This window comes from Acanthisitta chloris, unplaced genomic scaffold (assembly GCF_000695815.1).
Source record: "Acanthisitta chloris isolate BGI_N310 unplaced genomic scaffold, ASM69581v1 scaffold8311, whole genome shotgun sequence".
NCBI lineage: Eukaryota > Metazoa > Chordata > Aves > Passeriformes > Acanthisittidae > Acanthisitta > Acanthisitta chloris.
In genome coordinates, this window is record NW_008656424.1 from 28,918 (window position 1) to 48,699 (window position 19,782).

At 36.7% G+C, this 19,782-nt stretch overlaps 1 protein-coding gene across 1 annotated transcript in view; it reads left to right on the forward strand.

Annotated features, from left to right (window-relative positions):
- The window catches only part of LOC103811356 (DNA excision repair protein ERCC-6-like 2), a gene marked incomplete at its 5' end in the record, with an annotated part of 46,969 nt that extends 28,241 nt beyond the window's left edge, over nucleotides 1-18,728 (forward strand). Inside the window, 4 exons of the mRNA XM_009084328.1 lie at nucleotides 1,189-2,365; nucleotides 3,071-3,237; nucleotides 15,156-15,328; nucleotides 17,750-18,728. Of these exons, the coding sequence (XP_009082576.1) occupies nucleotides 1,189-2,365; nucleotides 3,071-3,237; nucleotides 15,156-15,328; nucleotides 17,750-18,728 (2,496 nt within the window). The remainder of the gene's footprint in view (nucleotides 1-1,188; nucleotides 2,366-3,070; nucleotides 3,238-15,155; nucleotides 15,329-17,749) is intronic.
- Nucleotides 18,729-19,782: the final 1,054 nt, after the last annotated feature.

The window sequence follows — 19,782 nt, forward strand, 5'->3', positions numbered from 1 at the left end:
GAAGGCTTCAGGTTTTGTGGAATGCTGGAAGATACGGGCTACTTACTTGTTGTAGTCAGACAGTGATTCCCACCACATCAGCAGTTGTTTCAATACTGCCTTTTTCCTCTTTTAATGTGTGTAATTGTGCAATGATTTCCTTCTGGTGAAAGATTTTTATTTTTCTGAAATGGTTAGTTTTGATAGGAGCATTGCATTTTTAGGAAGGATTTTGGACAGAACACTGTGGTTTGGGAAACAAGCAGTTAAGTGTATAATACTGCCTTTAAGACTGAAGGTATCATTAGATTAGATCACACTGAATGGTATTAAAAATTAGCCATTAATTATGATTGCTGAGAATAAATGTCAGTCTTAATTTAATGTGTGCCCTTGCATTGATCATAACGTCATGTGGATAATGCATCACTGTATGGTCATGATCTCACATTGAACTTGGTGACAAACAGTAACTTTTTAAGTTTCTGCGAAATACTTCTTGATAAGCAGGATGATTTCAGGATTAATATATTTTAGTATGTACCCTTTTACATGTCATCGTAATGCTTGTCTCGGTAGTACACAGCTTTGGAGCTGTGCTCTCGACTTGTGTATCTTTAGAATGATTTAAGGTTGCCTGAGCATAATTCTGTTTGCTTACAGTAAGCATCAACTAATTTTAGAGTGGAATGCTATGTACTCATTACTCTTTTCGTGTTAGCTCCCACATACAAGGAGGTTGGGACTAGATGATCTGTAAGGTCTGTTCCAACCCCTAAAATTCTGTGATTCTATGATAGGTTGACCACTGCAATGAGGATGTCATTACACAGTATTACAGTTTGAATCATGAAGTCACCTTTCAAAGTACCTTAGAAAGATGAAAAGTAGCAACAAGATTAATATAAACTTGACAAATATGTGCGGATTATGAAGACATGGGTTGTTTTAGCAGCTTGCAGCATATATTTTCTAAAATGTGTAACATTTTTGGTTGTTTTCATTGTGTTCTGCTAAAATTTTTTTTCTGCCAGAGGCTTTTATAATGTCAAATTATGAATTGGTTTGTAGTTGCTTTCTATTTGCATTTTGTATATTTTTTTGCATGATTACCATTGTGAAAATCCACTTTTTTAGCACTGCTTTGGAATTAGGTGTGTTCCATATCCTATTAATGTTAAGTACCTTTTCTTTAATTTTTTATTTTAGTATGAGCAACCAGACTGTAAAGAAGATGGAGATCCCCGAAGCATTCAGGCACAATTAAAGAGAGAAGAACCAGATTTTTGGGATGACTTTAGTGATGATGATAGTCTGGAAACTTCTGTGAAAAAATATGACAGAAGGAAGCCTTGCAATGCAAGTAATTTAATGAAGGGACAGCTTTCATTATTGCAATATGGATTCTCTAAGTTACTGCAGAGAGAAATTGAAACTACCAGCGAAGGGGATGATAACTATAACTCCCATCACTCAAGTTCTGATGATGAGACTGTAAGAACAAATGTAAATAGCAAGCACAGTGATTTTCAGAAATGTCAAAGCCTTGTGCCTGTTTTGGAGCATGGAAAAGCTCTTCTGTCACCAGATAGAACTGATAAACAAGATAAGTCCAGTACAGGCTGGCTTGTTTTGTCAGATTCCGAGGAAGAAGGCAACAGAGAAAGTGAGGATCAAGGCATTTCAAAGCCATGTGATATAGTAATGGAAACTGAAAGTAGTTCTGAAGAGGATGATGTAATCTTTCCTATCCAGGCTCGAACATGCCAGCAACCAGTGCTTACTAAAAAAGTTGAAATACAAAGGTCAACATCTGAAAACTGCAAACGGTTAGCAAAAAGAAAAGATGGGTTTGTATGCAACGGAGACAGTAGACAAATTGAATTGCACAGTGCTGAGTCAAATTTCAGCAGTGTCATGTCTCATGAAGACATGAAGAATAGCAGAGACTTGGAAGGAGAAAGTGACATAAGTGATGAATCTGATGATATTGAAGTTTCCCATAGTTCTGAATCAAGAAAACTAGGAACTTTTAGCTCTCCAAAACTGAAGGAAAGATGTACCCTTAATAATGAACTAAATAATGTCTCCAAACAAGAAAAGAAGCCAAATAGAAAAGAAAAGGAAGGTGATTCTCAGAACATAGATGAATTTTCATCCTCTGAAGATAGCCCTCCAGTTGAGAAAATTCATGCCAGAAAGCAAAGCTGTAAGTGTAAAAAACTGAGAGGCAGAGGTCGATTTGGGTCTAAAATGCTGCATCTTATTCAAGATACCTCTGTTGCACAAATGAAGGCTAGCAATTATGCTGTGCATAGAACTTCTTCAAGTAAACCTGAATTTGACCACCAAGACCAAAAAATTGAATCAATGGACAGATATTTAGGTAACTAGTAATTCAATTTCTCTTGATTTTAGTTCAACTAAAATAATAGCATGTTTGATTGACCACTGTCAGCAGGTTTTAAGTTCTTCTTGTTTTGGTTGCAAGATACTAATAAATGCCCTGCTAAATTATTTAGTAATATCTTCCTATATCTCTCTTTTTATCTAATTAGTCTTACTTTGCTGTATTCTGGGTTGACAGGCTGCTTTGTGATATTATGTTTAACACTTGCTGTCTCTTGAAAGATGCTAAGATTGAGGATGGATTCACAAACTAAGTATTTGAACTGTATAACCTTAAAAGTCCTGACAGGGCTGTTAAATAAAAACTTAGGTACGTGAAAAGAAAACTATGTGATCTGGGAGTTTGAAGTGCCATGCAGAAGATTTGATTCTGTTGAAGACTGAATTTTGAGCATTAATATTGCAGCTATTAAATCAGAGATGCTTTGAAGCTTCTCTATCCATCAGAAAAAAAAAAACCAAAACACTGAAAAAGGAAGTGTTATTAAATCCAAATAAGTCTAATGGTTGTTGTTAATGTAACAGAGCTGAGAAACTTGGTGCTGAGTGAAATCCTAACAAATTTTACTACTTTCACATAAAACACTTGTTTTTAGTTACAATATCCTTCAGTGCAACTACTTATGTTCAGAGTTTTGGAATAACCAACATCTTTGATTATATCTTTCTCCTAATATATCAGATGGTGTTCAAGAAGTGGCTTATATTCATTCAAATCAGAATGTGGTCGGATCCAGCAAGGCTGAGAATCACTTGAGCCGGTGGGCAGTGCGAGATGTATTTGAGTTGAAGCAGTTTTCCCAGCTCCCTGCTAATGTAGCTGTCTGTAGTGCCAAGGTAAAGAAAAATGTTTGGGAAATGTTGTTTTAACTTTTATTTTATCCTCATTTTTCATCTTAAACAGCTCTAAAAAAATTGATTTTCTGTAAATGGCCACCATGAATGATCAAAGACACTGAGGATGGGAGGAGAAGGCAGCTCAACTGGAGGTCTAATAAACGACTTTTGTTTTTTTGTGGTGGCTTTTACATTGGCCAGCTTTGAAAAAGTTAGGAATTCAGCAGCACGGCATACTCTGTGGAATTTTTCTGTAAGAGAAATGGTAAGATTAAAGATGGGGTGTTTGAAATCAAGTTTTGTGCCATGTTTTTCTGATCTGAGCCTTGAAAAACAGTTGAGTTTCTCCTAGATTCAGTTAACAAAAATCCAGTTGCCACAGTACATTCTGGAATCTCTGTGGCATATAGAGTCAAATCAGTTGGCAGACTTTTTTGGGGGGAGGTGAACACATGCAGTTGCTATAATGAATCAAATTGCCTATGTTTAATGTCTGAAACCTACAACTAGACTTTACTGGGAGTGCTTATTTGCAGCAACAGATAAGTTTTATGCTTTTTGTTGGTCATACATCTTGTTTAATTACATTTGGAATACATACAAATCTGGAATAAATTCAGGTACAGCTTCCGGATTTTTGTACTTAGTACATAGTGTTTTTAATCTGCACTGATTATCTGGATACTTTGTTGTTTGCCTTGTAATAAACATTTGCAGTTTCTTAGATTGATTCTAATGATAAACCACAAGCATTGAGTAAGTAATTGGTGAATGTGTGGCTTAGTCTTTCCAGCCATGTTAGCAATCATTATAGAAATTGTAGACATATGACTATGTTGTTCTGGGATGTTGAACATCCACAGTGGCTAGAAGAGTTTCTTCCAGTGTTGTTGTTGCACTGTTTTTAATTAAGCCATTAGCAGAGTTGTCAAAGAAGTTTTACACTGGGAAGATCAAACCAGGTGAACCAGTAAAAGTGAGGCCTTTTCAATTCTAACACATTTGCATTACAATGCCCCTCATTAACAGAAAAGTTGGTCGAAAATTCTCAAGAGTACTGTAGAAAGGTACGTGTTAGTTGGCAATGGCTGACATTATTAAAGCCAAATATAAATGAAAGAAAACTTTGAAGAGAGTACTTTGACTAAATGTCTGCAGATCCACCTATGTTCAAGGCTGGTTTGTGTTGTTCACATAATTTACAGTTTATTATTTAGAGTTGTGTGACTGCAAATATTACAAATTAAATTCTTGATTAACTTGTCAGTCAGCTTTTCTAAAGTATGCATCTTTCACTCAGAAGCAACAGTAGTATCTCTTCTCTTGGAAATCTAAGTAGGAAGACACCTATCAGCGTTATGGGGAAGGTTGCCTCTTCCTTCACTTCCTATTAATTCTTTTACTTAGAGGCACTAATCTAGAAATAATGCCTAGATTGCTGCCAGTTCTTAAATGTGACGCTTTGAATTGTTTGTGCTATGCTTAAAAGAAGTGGTGCCAGAGCTCCACAGACAACTTTAAAATATGATATACTTAGGAAAACACTAGCAGTAAGATTCTTTCTTCATTACTTTCTTTTACCTTAGAAGGCATTTTGTGAAAAACAGTCATTGTTGCTCTTTTGGCCATCAATCTTTGCTGGTCATTTTTCACTCATTTGGCTTTAAAAAGGCTTAAGGGAACAAAAACCTTGGTTATTTTTGTGAGAAATAGGTTTCGTTACGATTTCTTCTTGCTTGTTTGCTTTGTTCTCTGAGTTCCATAGCAGTCCTGGATTCAATACTGCAGAGCCTTTGACTCTTCATTTCCCAGTGGTAATAGGGAGTGCAGTTATACTGTCTATTTATGTTGGTTTTACAACAAATTGTGTCAACTGACTAGTTTAGCTAGAGTGTTCACATTTGTAGTACTGAGTGCTTTTTTTAATGTGTGTTTCTGTAAGTACTGTATGACTATGGCGAATACAGTTGGGCAACAGCAATCAGAATGTAGTCTGCCATCAGGAAATAAATAGGACATCATGAGAGTTCTCTTACAACTTAGCAGCTGTAAAAGTGAAATAAAATCCAAAAGTAGTAAATGTAGCAGTATAAAGTATGTATTAATTGTACAAGCAAGAGAATAAACCATATTTTGATTGAATATCATCAGTCAAAATAAATCCTGTCCAGCATCTGAATTAAAGAGAGATATTTTGTTGATGGTAACAGTAGAAACAAACAAATCTAAAAAGTTTTTTTATATCACAGGATCCTGATAAAAGGAAAACATATTGTGATTTAGAGAGTATATTCCTTTTATGACAGAAGTCCATGGGATTACCTAAAAGTAGAAGATGATGCTCTAGCTGTTAGGTGAGTTGGAGTAGAGTACTCATTAAAGAAAGACAGTGTTATCTTGTTAATAGAGTGGGCTGTCATAAATAGTCATCTACAGCAGTGGAGATCTGCTTATAGTTTATTTTGCAAGTATAATCAGCGGGGTACTTAAAAGACTAAGACTAACTTCTTTTTTTGGTAGACACGGCATGATATCATTTAAATGCAGAATGTCTGGAATTAGCGTGAAATATTTTAATGCCAGCAGTTCCTGAATTGTACATGTCCTTTTTCTGAGCATTGTCTGTATTTTGAGCATTGACCACAACCATCACGGTTGGATTGCTGTAGATTTTAAGAATAAAATATGTAATAATGATATAATATGACCTTTAAAGGTCTCATAGACCAAACTCCTTGCAATGAACAGGGGTATCTTCAACTAGATCAGATTGCTCAGAGCCTCATCCAACCTGAGCTTGAATGTTTCCAGAGATGAGACATCCACCACCTCTCTGGACAGTCTGCTCCAGTCTTTCATAGTCCTCACTGTAAGAAACTTTCTTCCTTATGTCTGATCTAAATCAACAACAGGCCCTGCTAAAAAGCCTGTCTCAATCTTTCTTACAGACCCCCTCTTAAGTACCGAAAGGTCATAATGAGCTCTCCATGGAGTCTTCTCTGGGTAAAATATTAGCCTAACTCTCTCAGCCTTTTCTTATAGGAGAAGTGTTCCATCCAGTCACTTTTGTGGCCACCTTCTGGACGAAGAGCACAGTAGAGACACAGAATCACCTCCCTTGGCCTGTGATCACACTTGATGCAGCCCAGAACAGTATAATGGTCTTCCCTCAGAGAGCTAATGTTTCTGGTAGTGCTGCTTATATGGAAGGCATGATGTGGCAGTGATACGAGGTGTTTAGAGCCTCAGTAATCAAAACAAAGCCAGCTATTTTTGTTCCGTGCGGACGTGTGGCAGACAGCTGTCTCAGAAGAAATTTTTGAGATATGGGTTACACTGTGTAATAGGTTAATAATGCATCTTATCTTTTATAGTTCTAAAAATTTATTGCACATCCCAGAACCTGAATGTCTCAGAAAGTAGTCTGGTGTGTCTCTATGCAATCCAAGGGCTCATGCTACTTGCAATCTTTCATAGCAAGTAATAGATGTAGAAGCATGAATTGCAGTCAGATTTGTGGTGCCGTGATGCAGGGAGAATCAGACCAGGTTTCTGTATTGTAAGCACCATGAGGGTAGAGAATGCACATCATTTAGTGTGGCATATGGCTGCTCCAGTAAAAATTATTGAGACCTGTTCTTGGTTGCTTCCTTATGTATATGGCAACAAAATATACTCAATGTGCTGTTTCACAGGGGAATATTCATAAAAAAGAGTTTCTGGTCTTTTATGTAGAAGTATAAGGGAAGAAGATGATACCGAAAGTTAATCTGCTGGAATAAATAACTTGGGTTTTCCTGCATTATTTTGTTGGGTTTGGACTGATTTGATGACATTCAGCAATCTGTGTTCTGCTCTTTAGTTTAAATTCAACTCTTGTGCGAATAGACTTGATTAAATATTCATTGTGTTTTCATTAAACAAATAGAAGATTACTGTCTCTGTTACTGCATCACTGTCTGTTAAGAAGATTCATGAAAACCAAAAAGAGCTCTTGTGCAACCACAGAAAGAAGTATATGGAAAACAAAAGCTTCTAAAAGCAAACATGTGAAATGAACTTGTAGACTGGACATGATAGACTTAAAAAGTCAGACTGTAATTTTCAGACCAGAGCTACAGTTATTTCAGACTTTCAGAAAAAATCTCTTGAGTAATTCATGTGATATTTTGCACAAAATTATTCAGACATTATTAATTTGGGGCAAAAAAAATAAATGGAAGTGTTAACAACTTCTCTAAGGCCTTAGTCTATATAGTGGGTTTAGTATTTTAGTATTTTTAGTGGTTTTGATTTTTGGGGTTTTTTTTTTCTGGTGGGCTTCAGGTTCCAAAGCAACCTGGCTGATTTTTAGTGCAGAAGCTTTTTATTTAATCAGGTTTTTTGATGGCTTGCACTGTTATTTGTGAAGCTTTTTCAGAGCTACCATAAGAAAGAAAAACCTCCCAGAGGCAAGATTAAATATCTTCTTCTAATGTTTCTAGTCTATTCTGAATTAAATGACTGCATTCCTTAATGAATTTCCTAATTAATTTCTGTGTTAATTGGCAAAAACAGCCTATGTGAAATGTTTCATACCAGTACGGAAGTCTGGAATAGTCTTTCTCTAGGTCCTGTAAAGCTGAATTTATGTAGTATTTCTTCAATAGGAATCCAGGGTGGCGGGGAGGGGGTGTGTGAGCATGGGGAAGTCTTTGGAGACGACTTGGAGGTTACACAAAAAAAGAAACTGGGAACAGGACATACTAAATGATTTAAAAAACTGATGATGTCCCACATTAGAGCTAATTTGCACTTTTTAATATGTGGAAAAGTATTAGTCACAAGAACTTGTACTGTACCTGTTGAATATGTGGAGTCTCTTTTTTCAGTCAACTGCATGTTTTCAACTGAAGTTTACTTAAAGTTTTACTGAAAAGAAATGTACAAAGACAGCCATTCAATTGAGGATTAATCACTATGGCAACAGAAATGTGGTGACTGAAAAGGGGGAGGATGTATTCTCCCCTCAGCTTCCTGCCAGCTGTCATATTCAACCTCTGCGGCATGAATTCAGGCCAAAATATAGACTGTGACCAGCTCTAAGAAACTTTATCTGTATTTTTATAAATTCGTACAAGAATTGCACTATAAAGGAAGACTTAATCCTCTGAATTGGATGACAGACATTTGGCACTATTGCCAGTGTTTGACAGAGAAATAACGAGATGCTTTGTAGTAAAACCTGGATTAATGGTAAACCCCTCTTTATGTTATTACAATGTGGTGTAAATGAGAAAACTAAGCATGCTGTCAGCCTAGGAAAAAACGTGCCCTTTGTATCTCCCATGCAGATTTAAGTACTGTTGAGAATACTGTAAATACAAAAGTTGTGTCATTAAGAACTCTTCTTTATCTTATTTGTATTACATTGACATTTTGTAGATTATTTAAACAAAGACTTTCTATCAGTTGTAGGAACTCTGATCATAGTGTGTTTGCACAGCTTTCAGATTCAGCAAGTTTAGATAGTTGTTTACAAAGCGTAGGCTTTTGGGAGATAACATGCCATTATCCTTGCTCTTCTAGGATGGCAAACTATTTGGCTTTAAAATAATTGCTCCCAAATGATTGGCCTGTAGTCCTGCTTTATGGAGTTTACAGTTTCAGTTTACAATGGAATTAACTATTTCAGTATGGCTTTTGGCTGTGTTTTTAATGTAGTGTGTTCGTATGTAGCATTCTGTGAAGCATGTAGTTGCCTTTTTATTATGATGTATGTGCATGGCCTTTGGTTTTTGCTGCTGTTTGATGGAAGGATGAGAAGGTGAAAGAAGATCTGTGCAAGTCCACAGGCTTCTGCTGGAATAAGCAATTACCTTAAGATTTGAGTTCTGCAATAGGCTGATTATTTCCTCTCATTCTCAACAGTAGTAATAACCATGTTGATTCAAGATCAGTCTTTTGGTGCAAGACAGTGGCATTGTTAAATGGTCAGCAACTTAAAACTGCTCCCAGAGAAAAATTCTTGCTCTGTTACCTGATTGTAGAAGAAACAGACTCAGAAGTAAAGGCAAAATAGAGAGGACGCAATCTGTTCTCAGTGGATTTAGTAGTCAATTCTCCACTATGAAGCAAAAGATTAGAGTTCATGGAACGTCCTTGGTCTCGGTTTATTTAAGCAGAAAAGCTAGATGTGACATACAGGGGGAAATTGCTGTATATTGCTGTAACAAAGTTTCTTTAATTTTATTAACTTCAATTTTACTGATCTCATGGTGGTGGCTGAATATTTTGGAGGAATAATTTGAACCCAAAATAACTCTAAACAGTTTTTGTAGTTTGAAGAGTATTTCAGCTATTGATCTGCTGTGATACAGTCAAAAACTTAGATACACTTGCAGTCATAGCTTACATCCTCAGTGGCTTTGTTTAGCTCAAAAAGCTTGAATATAAATGTGATTATCTTATAGTTAATTCTTAAATTTTAAGGTAGGCTAGCTTCGCTTTCAAAGACAATTAAGGAACTGACCGTTAGCTTTACATTGCCTGTACTTCTCATTCTACAGCCCTGTTTTATTAGAACAGCGGACAAATTCATTCTGGCACTGCTTTTCAATTAAGAAAGTTAAATTCAAAGGGAAAACTAATGTCCACATCAGAAATAATTCTAAATTATTATAAGATTCAGGCTTATTTCAAACTGAAATTTATTACTCGTCATAATGCTCTGAAGTTCTTGGTTTGTTCAGTAGTGTGTTCTCTGTAAGTAGATAAGCAATTCTGGTTTATTTAATAATCCAGTGAAAATAGAAACAGTCTCATTTTTTGATAACTGTCTTCACCATGTGGACCTCATTTTAAGAGAAACTGCATGAAATTTTATGTGGACACTATTATACTTTATTTTCCTTGGCAAGCAGAATAATTCAGGAAGAAATTGTTGCATGGCATGTAGATGTACTACATGACCTTTAAAAGGCCTCTTCCAATTCAAACTACTCTATGATTCTGTGTAGAAGAGTGAAGGAAACAAAACCAAGAATGAACAGGCAGGTATCAAATGTTTCATGGTACTTTATGTATGTCCTGACAAGCAGAGGAAACATAGTTAAAATAAAAGTAATATGTAAGAATAGCATATATTCAAGGAAAGCATAGTGAAAGGTCATAGTAAGTCATACATATTATCAGAAAAAACTCCCAGGAGAAAAGAAAAACAAGGGAAACTGCAAAAGGAAAAAGATTAGCTGAACTGTAATTTGGGTAGATAAAGACACTGGAGTGCAGTATCACCTGATCAAATTAATGACAGTTGTCTAAAACCACCTGCAACTCTCAATAATTCTGGAGAGTCATGTGTTTTCTCAGGTTTTGAGGAGAATGGGAAAATACAAAGTAGGATATGGCATTAGGGTTTATTATTTGCTTGTTAGACGTGATTCAGGAGGTCATACTGAATTCACTGTTTCATGCTTTTGCATTATTTGAGTGACTGCATGGCAACTAGACACTTGAGAAGGCCATTCTTGTTTGTTTTAGAAATGAAAGCAAACGATGAAACTGTGCAATGGGAAGTATCCTGCATATCTGGCAGCAGTGGTTTCATGCAAACCTGAAGAGAAAAGCCTTGTCACACTGTTTCAGCTGAGTGTGAAAGTCAGTATCTGGCAAAATACTTACTGTAGTGATACTTTGGGTATTGAGACAGTAAGAGAGAGCAAAATGCTCAGACACAGTGCTACTATGGCTGAGGAATAATTATGCAAACATGTTTTCAGCTTCAGATTCAGGATTTTGAAGGCCATTCATTATCCTCTCAGTGTAGTGACTTGATGAATTGCCACAGATATGAGACAGCTTAAAGAACAAGTATCACTGAAAGTGTTTCTCTTTTTGTCTTTACTCATCTTACTCCCAGCCTCTGCTCACTTACTCTCCCATACCTTTTCATCTTGCTGTATTTAAAAAGATGCAACATTGTCTTTTGCCTTACTTGAAGGGTGTAAAGAAGGGGGAGGGAAGTCACTGCTTTAAGGTGTCCAGTCATCTAAGTTGTAACTGAGGATGCTAATGCGTGGGTCGACATTCATTGCTTCAGAGATGCCTCTATGCCTTTTACAGGAAGAGCAGGTACTGAAGTTTTGTGCTGTCAAGATAGACAAAAATTGGATTTGGTAGGTGTATACTATTTTTGAGGGTTCTCTAACCAGGCAACAGGAGACAGATTGTCACAGATCTAACAGACCCATGAGTTGTAGATTGAAGATGGAATCTTGAGGTAGAAGTTTCTGCTGCATTGTAGCACTTAAATTTTTTGCTTGATGCATGAGAGCATTACCCTTAAATGTGAATCGGTATGTGTGACTGTGTGCAAATGCTACCATTTTTGCTGGACTATTGATTACTACATTCTGTATGTAATATGTAACTCAAAGAAATCAAAACTCATTATTGGTATCCAAAACTCAATATATACTTTTAGGGATGAGAGGTGAACATGACAAAAGAAGGAGGAATTGTAAACCCCATAGACTAAATGGAGCATGAAAGGTGAAAATAAGTGCTTCTTTGAAGCATTTTTCAGGTTTCTGGATTTTCCCTGGGTTTTCTGCATACTTTAGAAACCATATTCTTCACAGCTACTTAATAATCCCTCTTCCTTCCCATTACAATATATGGAAAGTGTCTCCAAAGTAAGTAGATGAAGGGGGGGTAGAGTAAGAAGACAAGGGCAAGACAGGAAGGACTGGCTGCAATTCTACATGTTTTTTCCCCTAGTTCACAATAGAACTTAACAATTTCATTTTACTGTACTTTCATTAACTTTGTTTCTTTGGATTTGCTGAGATCTTTTCTGGAGTGTAACTTTTCATTGCCTTTCACTAAACAATTTTCATGGCCTTTGTCTTATGTGGATGCCTTTGAAAGTAAATCAATTGGAGTAGGTTTTTTGAACTTGGATTTTCTTGACAAAATGGAAGTGCACAAAGTTGGATAAAGTAGTAAAAATGTTGCATTCAGTAACTCAATCACAATTTTTTTATCTTTGATGTCAAGTAATTAGTTTGCTGCACCTTCCCCCCACCCCCAAAGTTTTTTGCTGAAAGAAGAAAATGTAATTACAGAAATGTATAATGATGTTACAGATAATTTAGTATAGGCACACTTAATTTATCAGATTAACAATAAGTATGTGGTCAAGTTGAAGCGAAACTTTTCCACTTTGAACAGTGGAAATTTCATAACATGCACTGCAAATGCATATTGTCTTTAATGTATTTAAATATTTAATAGACATTAACTGCTTTCATGGTTGCTCTCATTCTGTCTGTCAAACTTCTTTTAAAATGCATACAGCAGACACTGTATGCTCTAGCATACACTGTGTATAGCATACAGCGAAAGACTTTTGTTTCCTTTATTATTCCATTCTTGTCATAGCATTTCTTGATTCATAAAATAAATTCATAAATAAATTCATATTATTCCGTTCTTGTCATAGCATTTCTTGATTCATTGGTAGTATAAGAACAAGAGTCATAGGCTCCCAGCTGAATCAAATTGTCTTAATTTTAGGCCTGCTCTATGTTATTGTCTTATGAATGTGATTCGTGTGATAGTTTGGATGAATGTGACCAGTGCTGTACAGTCAATATGGGATTTCATGTAGAAGCAAATAATGGGGACACAGTAGTTTGTTAAAGTGCTTGAGGAACAGAAAATATAGAAAGCTGTTGAAAGGAAGTTTTCACCATTAAATTGGTGAATTAAAGGGCAAACATTGAGAGAGAATTGGAAAGATACCAGCCATAAGAGGAATGGATTAAGGAACATAATACACAAAGTCAAATTTGAAGGAAAACAAAAGAGTGTGGAATGTTGAAAGTGCAGCAACATCGAAGTTTTCACTTCTTTAGTGGTAACACTAATTGAAAGATGGAGGGAATATTTTCAGCTGAGTGTGCAGAGCTTACCTCTAAGTAGACCCTGTCATCCATGAATCGCCCAGAATAACAAACTTCAGATTTGACCTTTAACTAACATGGAAATATCTTAAGAAAAACTGAAGTGAGTGTTTGTTTTATTGACCAAATGTTTATTGTTTTTATTAAAAGAAGTTATTGGATTTGGGAGCTGGGGGCTGGACTTTCTAAAATGTTCACAAGTTCAGCAGAGCCAGTTGTAGTAGTGTTTCAGCCTAACTGGGTACCATGTAACCAGTTGCCTCTACTCCAGTGAGCTAAATTTTTCGGGAGTAACTCACAGTAGCCACAGGCTTTCACTGGCATTAGCTCCTGCAGATCTTGGGGGAATTCTTTTATAGTAACTTACTCTACCTTAAGGAAGAAAAAAAATATGTCAGCAGCTTATTAAGGTAGAAGAGGAGCTCTTTGTGTGTATGGTGGTATTTTCGTGTTGTTCTTTTAGGTGTGGCAGTGAGGGTCTCTGTACTTAAAATTTCGTGCTTCCAGAATTAAATATGCCTTTTGTGCGTTTATTTGCAATTAGCAATACTTCTAACATTATTTCTGGTTCTCTGCAAAGACAAGCAATTTTATGACTTTCAGTGTATTTACAACATTTGGCTTTTTTCCCAAAGATATTAAAAATCTTCTTCTATGTTTGAACAGATGTGTAAACCAAAGTATTACTGCCTCATATACTTTGTTCTTGTTTAATACAAGGTAGATGGATGCACATTTATGGGGGTTTAAAAAACCTTTACAACAGGCATTGACATGGTTATGCTTACACTCTGGCTGATTTCCTGACAGAGTGACAAATATGCTAACTTCTTATCATAGTGAGATCTGAATACTACAAATATTAGTTCTTATCATAGTGAGATCTGAATACGACAAATATTTTTTCATGCAAAAATTTCATCAAACTAAACACATATTAAAACTGTAGTTGCTTTCTTCTTTAGAAATGCAGTTTCCAAGTGAAGCTCTGTATTATCCATGCATGCTTAAAGTCTTTGAAAAAAGGTTAACATCTTAAATGTATACAGAACTAACAAGAGAGTTTTAGAATATTTATGCTGTAGGTAATATCTGCTAATTCAATCTTTATGTTGTTACTAGCATGATACTATTACTGGGAGAATTGAGTTTTTGTCTTAAGGAGGGGCTTGGTTTCAGCTTTGTGTAGTGTAACTTATAACAGTGCAGTAAAATTGTAGTATTTGGAGTTGTGCATTTCTCTTAAAGTGAAAATTTATGCCTGTAAGTCCTGTAATATTAACATCTCTTTCTATATGCTAGTTTGAGTTTACTGACCAAAGTAATGAGTTGAGAACAGATGTGAGATCCTAAAGCTCGAGGACTTTGTGAACAGCCCATGAAGATATAAAGGAAATGGGTCAAGTAGAAACATATTGGGAAGAAACACTGTAGATCAGAACCCAAATTTTGAATTGCAGATGACAAGGTGTGAACACAATTTGTGTTTTCATCTCGAAAGTAGTGTTAGTAGGGGGACTTGAGGACAGCATTAAGCAGTTACTCTTTCCTGTGATCTCATTTGAAAACAAATGAAATGATAATGTTAATTTTCTGTGGTGGGTTTTTTTTCCTCAGTTTTTCCATGCTCTTCAGACACATTATTTACTTTTCTTATTTCCTTTGGCTTGACTATTGCAAAGGGGAAATTTTGATGAGAATTTGTGAAAAATAACTGAGGTGTAAATAGGATCATATTTTTGTTCAAGATATCAGAGAACCAAGACTTTCCTTCAGTGTCCCTGGAAGTTTGTGACTGAGTAGGGAGTCTGCATTGCAGCTCTGAATCCCAGACTTTAGTATTCAATCCATTGACTGCTAGCGAAGAGTGGCAGAATTTGGTGCAATAAAATTCATCATTATGTCAGACACAGCTGTTTTAACAATTTCCATGTCTCGTTTTACTAGAAAAATGATGAAACCCCAGAAGACTACACTGCAGAGAAGAAGGCAAGGCAAGAAATGTTGAACAGGAAAAAGGGAAGGCAAGAAATGCTGACTAACATTAAGCAACATCATCTGTATGTTATGCATCCTGTGACCCAGAGAAACAAAAAAATACACAGAGTTGGTTCATCCACCTTCTTGATTGGAAAAACACCCAAAGAAATACGCAGGTGAGACGATTTTGGTGAGGTGGAAGTAAGGTTGAAACAAACTTCGCTCTCGGCAGTTGCTTTTGTCTCTGTTTGAACCATGCTGATGGAATACTGATTATTTTCTATAGCAAGAACAGAATTAGTGGGAAACTTCCACCCAGACTACACTAAGAGTACTGTAATTAATTAGTAAAATTAATTGAACCCACAAATCACTTGAACATGTTGATTCAATGGTCATATATTACATAACTGTGCAGATGTCATCACCATGAGTGTTCATGGTATATGTGTCATCCACTACTACAAAACAGTGTTTAAAATGTACAGAAATGACATTTTATAGTGTGAGCATCTGTCTGCCTACTGCTTTTGCCCCGATCTCATTGCTTTCATCAAAATACTATTAAAAAAATTTGACTTCATGTTTATTTTTTAATGTGGGGCTCAATTTTTTTTTTCATATTTCTTTTAATATTTTTTTTCATTCATCATTTTTGGAGGGATAATTTTTCTGTCTTGTTAATTTCCCCGTTCTCCCAAGTGATTGCTTTTTCTAATATGAATATTAAATTCCATTGTTATACAGATAGAAGTTCAATAAAACATTAAGGTGGTATGTGGAAATGGAAAGTGGAAAGCTGTGGCTAAGCAAATTGTTGTTGTTTTAGTCCAGTGAGCCACCAAGCCCCTCACAGCTGCTTGCTCACTCCCCCACCAGCAGGATATGGGGAAGAGAATCAGAAGAGTAAAAGGTAGAAAACTCTTGGGTTGAGATAAAGTTGGCTTAATAGGGAAAGCAAAAGCCACGGACACAAGCAAAGAAAAACAAGGAATTAATTCACTGCTTCCCATGGGCAGGAGGTGTTCAGCTCCTCCAGGACAGCAGGGCCCCATCATGCCTAACAGTTACTTGGGAAGACAAATGCCATCACTCCAGATGTTTCCCCCTTCCACCTTCTTCTTCACACCTTGTATACTGAGCATGATGTCCTATGGCATGGAATATCCTTTTGGTCAGTTTGGGTCACTTGTCCCAGCTGTGTCTCCTCCCAGTCTCCCCTGCAGCCCCAACTTCCTTGCCAGCACAGGGGCATGGAAAGCAGAAAAGGTCTTGGCTCTATGTCAGCACTGCTCAGCAATAACACAGACATCTCTGTTCTGTTAACTCTGTGTTCAGCACAAATCCAAAACACAGCCCCATACTAGCCACTGTGAAGAACGTTAGCTGTGCCCCAACCCAAACCAGCATGCAAACCTACAGAATGGGTATTTGGTATATATTTTCAATTTAGCCTTGAGACAATTAAATTACTATGTAAAAGTTGGTATCTAGGTAATGCCAGTAAGTGTTCAGAATCTCACATTAGCTAGCTAGCCTCAGCTATCCAGGCTGTTATTGTTGATGTGCCAGATTTGTTTGCTGTTATAGACATTGAAATTTCTAAATATATACAAGGCAGGTAAGGGAGAACCCTTCTTTCTAAGTTATCACAGTTATCAATAATTCGTTGAGGTAAAATTTTCAAAGACAATGAAGGCTGTTACTCCATGATCCTAAAGCTGTATCTAGCAACAAGCTTGAACTCGTTCACTCTTAAACATTAAGCAGGTCACCTGTTAGCACCTGACATGCAGTTAGACTTTGAGTATGTCTGGATATGTCACGCAGTGAGTGAGGATGATTATGTGCCTCAGTTGTAGGGCAGAAGAAGTTGTCTGCAGTCACCACCGTCCAAGAGTATAGTTGGAGCTAGCCAGTCAAGCAGTATTTGAGGTAGACAGGTTTAAATCTTACTGCCTTTTGTAGCCCTCACAGCAGAAAGGCAACGAGTTTCATATCCTTTCTCTGATGTGGGAGCATAAACCCACCTCCCCAGCCTTCTGGTAAGGTTATGTGACCCCAAAGTAGGGTTAGCTCAGTTAGGATGATCTTTAACTAGACCTTGGCCTTTTAGCAGAAACATATTTCATAACTCACTGGCTACGATGGTGTGAACTGTGTACCGTCAATGTGCTTATCCAGCTCTTGTTTGGCAAATTGTCTTTAAAAGGAGTTGGAGCAACTATTTCCTCCCCAGCACCCCCTCCCTCCCAAAAATGAAAATGTCATTCTACACCTTTTTGGTAGCTAAATGCCTTCTGAAATGTGGTCCTTTGTTGTGGGATCTTCACTGCATTGAAAGGCAGTTTTTGAATCGCAAGCTGAGGAAATCACACTGTAGTTTGGGATTCAGAAGTCACTTCAGTTCTTCTAAAGTAATTGTTCTTTCTTATCTTTGCTAATAAAGACTAATAATGGTCCAAATAGGGAAGTCACTTTTGATGATTACTTTTTGGGTTATGTCAAGGTGGTGAATTGAATTAATTGCTTAAAGCTGCTTTTGTTTATAGTTAAAGGTGTCCAAATAATGCATTTTCCCTTCTTGATAATTGCAGGAGACAATTTGAGGAGATGGTATCCCATTTTAATATGGGATCAGTGAAAGACCTTGCAGAACATATTGCTAAAGCTACTTCAGAAACAAGGCAGAAGATGTTGAAGGAATTTTATGTTTCCAAGCATCCAGAGATGGAGTCTTTCTTCTCAGTTGAAATACCAGCACAAGCTTCACATGACTATGAGGAAAGAGAGCTGGGTACAACACAATCCAGAAAAAGAAAATCCATTGTTCATTTTGGAAGATCTAAGTCTAGACCTTCCTTAGCAAAAGGACTACTTCAGAGTGGAACGACAGAAACACAGAGCCAGCAGGGCCATAAAGGAGGCCATAAAGGAGGAGAGCAGCTTCACACTGACTCCTGCTTGCAAGATGTGTTTGTTGATGCAAAATATAAACAATCACCCACTACTCAGCATATTGAAAGGAGAAACAGTCAGGCATTCAAGGATTTTATGACAACTGGCTCAGTAAGCAGTAAATCAGAAATAATTGAGGTGCTGCCTGTAAAAAGTCATGAAGGACAGCAGGACTCAGAAGGAACACAGCTGCAAAGAAAAAGATCCCTGTCTCAACCAGAAAATGGGGAGAGAAAAGCTCAGACTTGCAAGAAAAAGTCTTTTGTGGACTTACTTGGAGATACCTCTATTCTCAACGATCTCTTCAGAAATGATGAAAGTGGGCCTACAGGACCACCAAGGAGATTGACTTCAGGACAAATAGAAAAATCAAAAGAGAGACCAAAAGATTTCTGGGACATACTGAATGAGCAGAATGATGAGAGCCTCCGAAAGCTCACGGATGTAACAGTCGTAGAGAAGCTATGTGAAAAAGCACCTCATTGCACAGTGACAAAAGAGAGAGAAGTGTGTGAAAGTTCTCTTTGGAAGAAAAATGAAAGTTTTCTATGGAAAAAATACAGTGCAGATGATTCAGATGAACCGTCCACTGCTACATCTTGTAATGCAGTAGAATGAAAGTTTTCTGCTTCAGTTGCACTATAATTATTTTAGTCGAACATTGAAGAACTTCAGCAGTATGCAACAAAACATGGTAACTCCATGAAATTAAAGGCAAAATCATTAATTTTTGTCTATGGCAATACAGAATTACATTTTACAAATGTGAATATATGTGTAATTGCATATGCAGTGTATAGTACACATGTGCATAGTAATGCATATGTACTGTATATTGTAAGCTATGCTATATTTTAAATTAAATCTTTTTAGAATTTTTCTGAGTATACTTTGCTTTCTTTAATTCTGATTATATTCCTAGGCTCAATAGCAGTACTAAGTGATTTTTTTCCCCTTATTTACATTTAGACACCCTCAGTCACCTGAACACAAGCTAAGGATAACTGGATTTGACAATGGTATTCCATATATTTTCTGAGGTACTAGAGACTGAAGGACTTCCTGAGACAGGGACGATGTCTTTGTGTCTAATAGCTTGTGGTGGGTTCCTACCCTCTGAATTTGCTCAGTCACTCATAAGCTGTGAAGCTCCTAAATCATCAGTATCCATGACAGTGAGTTTCTTAGCTTGGTTGGTGTGAAGAACCACCAGTTTTTGTCTGTTTTGTCTGTTTGGTCTTTTTTATTACATGATGCTAAGTGTCAAATTTCATCTCTCATTGCACTTTCATCCTCAATTTTTTATTTTTATAGACTTAGGCCATATCTTTGTCAGTTGTTGGAATATGCAGTACAGTACATATGGAGTAAGGAGTTTCTACATCCTGACAAGTTATCATCTTCTGGAATGTTTGCGGTAATAAAACTTCCAAGTGAAAAACTGCTCTTCATAGATTAGAGGAGTGGTTATAATATATGCAATGTCGTATCTAATATGCCAAATAGTCTGCCTCATTTTTCAGTGGTGTGGGATCATGTGAAGGGTACCTTGTAACACATAACCAGGAGAGGCCAGATCTTCACATTGCTCTGGAAACCTTACCCCTAATCTTTGATTTTTGTAATCTCAGGTATAATGCTGTATTGGTATAGGGGTTTACATTGAGTATAA